We start from the raw sequence: 9,576 nt of genomic DNA on the forward strand, positions 1-9,576 counted from the left end.
TCTTAAGATTATTTTAAGTACAAGATCATTGCATGGGATCTAACCATAGCGCGGGACGGGGCTAAAATTGTGCAAATCTGCGTTACCCACTTAGCAAAATGTGGATATTGGCTACGTAGTTCAATGTCCACGTTTTCAATGTCCACAGAGGGCGTATCGCATTCGCCAATCACGAAAAACGGGGCCGTGACATCTCTCAGGCTTCTCTCTGCTTTAAGTTTCAACCGCATTGCTTTTCTCGCATTCACTTAAAAGGAAGGGGTATCACAATCAGTTACAATCGTCACGAACAATGTTACGAGACAAACGCATAAAATTATTGTTACGTCAGGGTTTGCGCGAACGCCAAGTCCAGTTTTTAACAATCAACACAAATGAAGCAACCCAGAAAACATTTTGCGCGCAAACATCTGGCATTACGACGACGCACTTGGATAGAATTTTGCTTGCGCTGTTGAGCCATTTTTGTACGCGAGTCGATAGATATTTGCGCGCAAAATTATACGTTGATACACGAGCTAGCCACTTGCGTGCGAAAGCACAGACTGAACATATCTTACGGACAAAACTCGGGCAAATCGCATACAAATTTGCATGCGTAAGGCAAGCAAAATTTGCGCGCAAGAATTGTTATGTGGGAACAATTGAAACATTAGTTAGCCCTTTTCGAACGCAATCCTATGCGTACCCATCTTTCCTTTCGTTACTTTGCTACTCCACTTCCTGCCTAATTTGAACGAAATACAGGAAAATTGCGTAGTGACAATTTTATATGTATATTCAGAAGAGGAAATGCGTCTCTCTCTCTCTCTCTCTCTCTCTCTCTCTCTCTCTCTCTCTCTCTCTCTTTCTCTCTCTTTCCCTCTCTCACGTCAAAAAGCAGCTAAAATCAAACGGGCGCCTAATGTTTACGTGCTACTTTTATCGCGCTGATAAAGAAACGCGGAGCGCCGAGAGAAATCGCGAAGATAGGGAACAGCGGCGCTCTTTGGGTGTCGACGAGAACGGAAAGGAGCGAGAAAACGCAGTGCATGTCGCGCGTCCACGCTTAACCTCAAAGTCGCGCGTGACGGTGTCATTTTGGCGGCAAGGCCACGTGTGCGCGTTGCCGGGAAACGGACGACACCACAGACATCTATATTATATGTCTGTGGACGACACGCATTCGGCTGATTCGGCAGTGTTGAAAGGAGGATCGGGGAATTTTGTGCAGGGTAGTGTCAAGGTTCAAGGATGGCGGTGCACCGAAGAAGTGAGTCCATCAGGCCCGGTCTACAATGAGTCGCTAGACTATGTGTCGGTCCTTTTTCTTCCACCTAGAAAGGACAAGGATCGACGTATATTCCGACTTCTGATTAACGACTGACAACTCACTGTAGACCGGACGTCAGAATCGCGTAAATGACGGACGTCTCTCGCGTGCGTGTCGCATTTCGCGTTCTTGCGAAGCGCGAAGAGGATAAAATTAAATCGTACGGGAGAACGAGAGAAAGAGAGAGAGAGAGAGAGAGAGGAGGGGGGGAGGGGGGACGTGTTCCAAAATTAAAATGCGGCGCCGTCGTGAACGTTACGCGGAAGTTCATCGATAATGCATCGTACGATGTTGTTTTTTTCCTCACGCGATCTCGAGCGATCGAGAAAAATTCCATCCGCACCGATAATGACCGAACCAGCGGGTATCGGTACCGTCTGCGATAACGCGCGATAGCGCGAGAGACCTGCGGAATAGTTTCGGAGGATTTCTTTTGCGCAGTTCGTAGATTGAATTCTTTATCTCCGGATATCTTTATGAAGATCGAGACTCAAACATGTTCATTTTATTAGCGTGTGTATCTTCTCTTGTGATAATTATTCGACTAAAGATATTTTCTGCTTAGCATTTAAAATATATTTACAAAATTCGAAGTAATATGCGTTAAAAAAATTAGTTTTGAATTCCGTGATAAATGTATTGCCTTAATTTATGTGTATATAATTTTAAATAATTGTTATGTAATTTATTTATATATGTATCCGTTAAATTGCATACGATACGACTGCAATAAATACGAATTATTTAACACAAGAATCTTAATACAAGAACATTATTGTTTCATGAAACTATTTTTGTTGCTTTTCGATTATCGCTTTGAATATTTTCGGAGAGTTACTACTTTAATTGTATAATTATCTACGGCAGTTGATAGGTTTTGAAAGTCGTGATATCGGGAATGGGGAATTTTAACGCTTAGTGAAAGCAAAATGACGTAAGTTTCTTTCGTGCCGAAATCGAAATTGGAGAACCGCTTGGCCGCTCTAGATTTTGACGTAACTTTATTTACAAAGCGTTTCGTAGCCGTGGTGTAACTCATTCCAGGCGCTGCCTTGAAAAGTAGGTCCATGCCATTAACTCGATGCCGGTGGCACACGGTAAAGCCTGATCTACAATGTGATCTTTGCGTCCAGAAACATTCTGCTTTATATTAAGCAAATCAAAACGCGTAAAAAATTTCTCGACACTGTGTGATTCTACTACAATGTATAGGGTCTAATGTATTTATCAGCTTGCATAAATTTTTTAAACATACGATACATTATGCGCGCCACGCGCGCGTCATTTAGCGCTATCCTTATTTTTACATTTTAGAGTTTTCCATTCTCTTGATAAGCTGGTTAATAGTTAATTCATTTTTTTATTTAATAGCTAATATTATACGCTATAATTTTCTTTTATATTACCTTTTGCCCTCATCCATTCTTACAAAATTGGTAGATATCATTTCAGTGCATTCTGATTATTTGTTCAATATTCACGCCGGTAACATTTCCTTTTTAGAAAGGAATTGGCTACAAAATAGAATGTTTCTAGACGCAAGGAATCATATTGTAGATCAGGCTTGAAGAAACACATATCGCACAAATGCAACGTTTCCACATCCTTCGTCCGTACATGACTTACATTTTAGTTACGCAAGAACGTATATCGGTTAAAGTCGGCGTGTCAGAACGCAATAATTTTAAATATCTTATATCAAGTCTTTTAATATTTTAAATCAATTCTTTTAATTCTTTAAATCAAATCTTTTAAACGAGCGAAATGAATAAACATAAAATTTCAAACGTAATAAATAAACATACATTTTCTCGCCGATTATCTCACGAAGCGATTGTTACATATTTCTATGTTATACTTATTCTATTTTATCTTATACAGGAAATTCGTGTATTTCCGTGTTATGAAATAATGTATACATATGAAATGCATACAACTACATTGTCATACAGCGATAGACGAGGAATGACCGAAATTGTATTGCGGATGAAAGGAAACAGGGCATGTTTAACTAAATTTAAAGTCATTCTGTACTCCTACTATATCACAATAGGTATATCTTATGCGCATTTCAAGTGAGTTAGCAGGTATTTAAATTTCAAAATTCTGTCTCTTACGTCTTACGCTGTTCCGATATCGTGTTTCCAACCGTTTTAACAAAACCCATTACTGTAATCTAAAGAATGTGACGCTATATCTTCCCACTGATTTTAACTGAACTCTTTTGTGATCACTGGGACGTATAAATCATATTTATATTTCTTGCCTTTCGGCTTCTTTGGAATGCTAATGCCCACTAAAAACTAAATAAATAAATAATGAACAAAAAGTATAATATAATTCGGTCATGAAAGGATTAATCTTCAGAGAACATTTATATCGAAAAATAGTTGTAATAAGAGCCAATTTAATTTGAATAATTGTATACGTAGGCAGAAACGTGCCTTTTTAATGGTTGACAAATCTCTTGCATGTCGTCGCTGTTAACTAAATGATTCGTTGCCACAACGCAAAGATGATGTAATTTTGATTGATAAATTATTCATCGGGACAAAATTTTTTCACTTTAGCCGGTATAAATCAGTGTATCTGTTCCCAACGAATCGATCATATTGGACAACGAAATCGCGTTAAGTTGTTAACTTACGAGGAAGATGAAGTAAATATAAGAAATTAAGTAAAGATAAAAATTAATCGATTTTGAAAAAGATCGCGCACGAAATTAAACAATCGAACATCATAAAAGTGGGTTATAGATATCATAAAAGTGTATCGATCGTGAAGATCTGATTATGGATTAGGCTGTCATTAAGGCCATACGATAACGAAGACGATCAGTTGGGAGCTTGTCCTTGAAAATAGAAGCGCGAGAAGGCACCGCAATGATGCCCACTCAAGAGCCGCGCACTCATTGGCACTCCCTACTGATGGCAGTTCATTGCTTTGCCAGTCATCGTTATCATGAGATACATGTATAGCGTGTACACATCACGAGTATCTCCGCACGCATGATTTGCATGGCGTCCACAATTTTTACACGTGCGTTATAAAAATTGAGCAACGTTTCCCTTTAACCGTACAATCTGATAGTAAAAGTTGTTGCTGCTATTTTAACAATTCGTGAACATCCTCCTGCTTCCCGTAATTTTTCCGTGAGAAACATTACATCTTATTTAAGAATTTAAGAAAACTATAACTTAGTTCTTTTAAACGACGATGGATACAGTACACGGAAAGAATTTCCTTTTAAAATTTACCCTGAAATTCGGGCAATCGTGGGACAACATGGCATTTTGAAGAACTTTATATTTTACTTTACAAGTAAAATGTATGGTAAAATTTTAAAAAACTCTCATAAAATTCTTCGAAATGCCGTGTTGTTCGCCGATTACATCATTTTCAGGATAAGTTTAAGAAAAAATTCTTTTCACGCAGATGTATGTATTTTTAAAATACTTTTTGCATTATTCTATCACTTCTATTTTTGCATCATTATGCACATCTCTGACTGTTGTATTTTTATATAAATTATAATATGTATAATACTGACTATAATGATATACAATGTGACGTAGTTGTCGGTCCAGCATTCCTGGAATAATGTCGGATTAGTGTTTTGTTGATTTCCACTCTGGGGAAAAAAACCGTTAGCAACCCATTTTGGGACCCACAATTAGTAATCGAATTATTTGGACTGTTTGTAACTCTACTCTGGGAAAAATTTTAACCGTTTTTTTTTGTAGTTAAGCAACTCAACATTTCGGTTAGTGCCTCTTAAGTGAAAATTATCTTTGCGTTACTGAATATCGACAGAACTAATTGAGAGAATTGATTAGTATTACTTTAAATTCTTGGATATAGATAGAATAGCTAATTGCGATTTTTAGTTACGCGGGGTAAATTCGTAAAAGATTAGAATTACGGACAGTCCAAATAATTCGATCACTAATTGTGATCCCCAAAATGGGTTGCTAGCTGTCTTATTTTTCCCAGAGCATGCGTCGGTGTTTTCAATAGTCTAGGAATAATATTTGCACAATTTGCAAGCGGATTAGCTAAAATTAGTAGCGTTACATTACATACATTAATACACGAGGATGAGATTGACAATGAGTCATCATTATGCAATGCGTCGTATATTCTCCAGGTTATATTGTACATTGCATATCGGATTCGTAGATAAGAGAGTTATCGTTTCATCACGTTGAACAGTGTTCCGCGATTATCAGAATATGATAAAAATCTAAATCTAATTTGCATCTGCATTTGGAATGTTCTGATGTGCACAGAAAAACTAAAATAGAAGTAGAAAAAGGCATCGTTTGCAACAGGCAAATTTTACGTAAAAATACATTGCGTGTGCGGCCATTTAAATATCGATAATGGTATTTAGAGAGAAAAAAATCCCGACTGTTTCAATAATCTAGCTTCAGCCGTACTTTTACATTCAAAACCATTACGTTTGTTATGTTGCTTAATTAATTACTCATTTTAATTGCTAGTTACTTAGCTTCGAGCATTATTTAAGGTTCTTTCACATGATATTCCACCTACACTATGTTGATTTAAATGCACTTGGGATAATGAAGGCAGTGAATTTTTTATTCGTGGAAAACGATCAAAGGATTGGTTTATCTATATTCGAGGGCACTCCACGATTGCCTCGTAAGCGTTTACGTTCGCCTGATTGCACGTGGTATGCGCATGCAAGGCAAAACCGACGCTCAGTCGAGGTTCCGCTGGTGAAGCGGCGAGATTGTCGAAGGAGATCGGCAAGACCCCTGGCACCGATAGCCAGTCCATCACGTGACTTTTTTTGGTGTCTTTCCCGTGCGACTTGTTCGTAAACCATGAAAGCCATGAGTACCTCATCGAGTAAGTTTAAACACAAAACTACGTTTGCACGTCAGATTTCTGTTTCGAAAACTTGCGACTTTAAATACTATGCGACTAACAATCGTACACATACTTATACATATTTTGATCAATGATATTATCTCAGAATATTTTATTCGGCAATAAATTATCGTCAGCAAAATTCATTTTTTTTCTTTTTTGATAAATATGAAAGTTAAAGATTCTATACTTTCTTGAACTTCTAAAATCTTCAATTTATAATTAAATGGTAACTATGTATTACATCAAGTTTTTATTACGTTATTAGTAATAGTATAGTGTGAGAAATATTAAGTGTTCTGTAGGATTAAATGTGAAATGCCTGTAAATAAAATATCTCTGAATATTTTGGCGTATGGCATGCAAAATAATGAAAGAAATAAAATTCCTTTAAATTTTTCGAAGAAGACGTTAATCTTCTTTAATCTTCGTTAATCTTCACATCTCTTATTTTGAAACGTTTTTTTAGGAACAATGAATTAATAATCATTAAAAAATATTCTAAATGTGTTTTTAAAATGGTTTAATGTTGCGAAATCACTGCTTTTGGACGTACGTCGTGTATGATCTTTTTTAATTGAAAATTATTCTTAAGACAGCAGCACACGATGCTTTTTTGCTTGCTGGTTTGTTTGCGTGCACCTTTACTAGCTGGTGAGAACCAATCAGGATGCAGTCTTGACTCATCTGACCCAATCTGACCTATCACGTGGAGTCCTGATTGGCTCTCACTAGCCGGCACTGTAGTTTTTGTGTGAATGCACGCAAGCAAACCAGCAAGCAAACAAGCATCGTATGCCGCTGACTTTACTTAACTTTGTTTTAGTATCCTCGCAGTTATCTTTGAAAGAATTTATATTATTTTTTCCTTTATGCTAAATTATATAAAGGAAAATATAATATTATTTGCTTTTATACACGTTTTTAAGATAAAGATTTTTTTATATTAATTCAATGTATAGATATACAAAAGACACGATAAACAGAGACGTAAGCGCGGTAGACGATTTCGAAGGTTACTCTCGGATTGTATACACTTAGACTGTAGAGATATATCCATTTTATTAGGGTTTTTGCAGAATTATACGTGGCTAGTGGTTCCTGACAGTTTCCTTGCACGCCACGTGAGAATCCAATATTTTCTACACTTGTACGTTAGATGTATGTGTGATAAAAAGTTAAGTTGAGACTGGTTGTATAACACGGCTAATTTCGGTGGTAGGAATTTGCCTCTGCCTGTGAAGTTTATCTGGAATTTCTGTTCTTTATGGCACAAAGGCCGACCTTCAATTGTTAGTCGCTCACTCTTCGAGTGTCCCTCGAACAAAAACACATGCACCGGGCCTTCGTTGCATCTCTCTCAGAAGAGAAAGAACAGTATACAACTCTGTGTAAAACTTGGAAAAACTGTTGGAAACTTAATGTGTTAAACACTGTTTTCGTTGAAAAATCCATGAGTTGTGCACAATGTTGAGTGGTTGAAAAAATCCCAAGAAAGTCGAACTTCCGTTGAAAGCGTCCAGCAGTCTTCAACGAGCAGAAACGAAGTTTCTATCGCTCGTATAAGAGAATTAGGGTCGATTGTTCTAACCTCTTGGTAAGTTAACTAATAGTTAAATCATACGTACATCTTTGTTTTTCCTTTAAATCTGATAAAGATAGACTTGTAAGTTAACTATTAGTCAGCTTACCAAGAGGTTGGAAAAACCGGCTCTTAACATGTAAAAATCCACGATTAACAATGCGTGAAATTGTTACGTATTAATTCTCTTACACGAACAATAGAATCTTCTAGAGACCCTGTAATCAGAGACTGGCCATAAGAGAGTTCGTCAAATTCCTGCGAGTGAGAGAGAAACATAGGCTATCTCATCTATTGAGCGTAGAATCGTAGAAGAGTGAGATAGCCTATGTTTTTCTCTCACTCGCAGGAATTTGACGAACTCTCTTATGGCCAGTCTCTGATTACAGAGCCTCTAGAAACTTCGTTTCTCGTTGAAGGACGTCCAGACCGCAGGTCGCTTTCAACAGAGGTTCTTCTTTAATTCTCTTAAAGCACGCATGCACGATTCGTGAATTCTTCAACGAAAACTATGTTTAACATATCAAAAGTCTCCGGCAGCGGGTTCTCCAAGTCTTATACAAAATTTCATGCACACACAGTGTTCCCCAGATAGCACAAGACACTTCTATGAACATTTTAAGAATATTCTTCAAGAATATTTGGAATATTCCATAGGTCATTCTTATATATTTATCTTATGTTCGTGGAACATGCACTACTATAAATCTTTTTCGAATGTAGATAGAATAATCTATCGGCTATAGCGTGTCGGTTATATATTGTATGATCACAGGTTTCACTGTCTTTCGCATAAGATAAGTATATTACACAATAAACAATGAGCAATACATAAACTCGATGAATATTAAAAAATTATTCTGAACGAATATTCCAAAGACATTCTCGACAAATATTCTAAAAACGTTCTTCTTTGTTATGAATATACGATTTCTAATTGTAATAATCTCTATATAGTTATAGAATATTCGATTGGAATATTCTGAAATTAAGAATATTTGCATTCCAAAAGAATATTCACAGAACTATGTGTGCTATCTGGGTTCTTTCTCTTTTATTTTGCACGCCGAGGGAAATCTGACGTATGTAGGTCCGGTGCACATATTTGTTCATATTTTGAAGGGCGATCAAAGAGTACTGATTAACGATTGAAAGTCCGCTTTTGTGCTATAAAGAGCAGATATTTTAGACAAGACTAAGCGGGGAGCACACTTTTGCATAAGTGCATATATGCATAAGGAAGTTGGTCCATTTCCTTATGCATTTGTTTATGGGCCAATCAATTTTTTTATACATGTGCTTATGCTCTAGCCGAGTATACAACAATTAGCTGAGTATACAACGAGTTTCGATACTTTTTAATTACACCAAGTATATATCTTCTCGTGATTAATTTCCTGCCGCAAAATATCTCTGTATGACCTCAGCAGATTGCAGATTACCATTATTTCATACGGTATATGCATGCGCGTAATACGTACGAAATAGATTACTGAATTTTAATATATGTAATCATTACTGTTTTATAATCAGAAAATATGAAAATATCTTGGCTTTCAGGCTTTCGCGGCTGTTGTCTTCTTTAGTCTTCATGGCTTCCGGATGGTTGCCGCGTCCGTTTGCAGTGTGGTGCCGACGTTTCGCAGGCGTTGCAGTCTGCTTCATCAGGGCTGGGAGACTCTGATACTGTATCAGAGTCTCCCAGCCCTGATGAAGCAGCCTGCAACGCCTGCGAAACGTCGGCACCACACTGCAAACGGACGCGGCAACCATCCGGAAGCCATGA

General features: G+C 37.2%; 1 protein-coding gene across 2 annotated transcripts in view; it reads left to right on the plus strand.

Moving 5' to 3' along the window:
• Nucleotides 1-958: 958 nt before the first annotated feature.
• LOC105563300 (glucose-6-phosphate 1-dehydrogenase) overlaps nt 959-9,576 on the plus strand; it is a 15,421-nt gene continuing 6,803 nt past the window's right edge. The window contains exon 1 of one of the 2 annotated variants that reach the window (XM_012014782.1): nt 959-1,252. In XM_012014782.1, the coding sequence (XP_011870172.1) occupies nt 1,234-1,252 (19 nt within the window). In that variant the 5' untranslated portion in view covers nt 959-1,233. Of the gene's footprint in view, nt 1,253-6,021; nt 6,188-9,576 lie in introns of those variants that run through there. The other variant, XM_012014780.1, reaches the window with a different exon arrangement.

This window comes from Vollenhovia emeryi, unplaced genomic scaffold, assembly GCF_000949405.1.
Source record: "Vollenhovia emeryi isolate VEMERY1.0 unplaced genomic scaffold, V.emery_V1.0 DF939178.1, whole genome shotgun sequence".
Lineage (NCBI taxonomy): Eukaryota > Metazoa > Arthropoda > Insecta > Hymenoptera > Formicidae > Vollenhovia > Vollenhovia emeryi.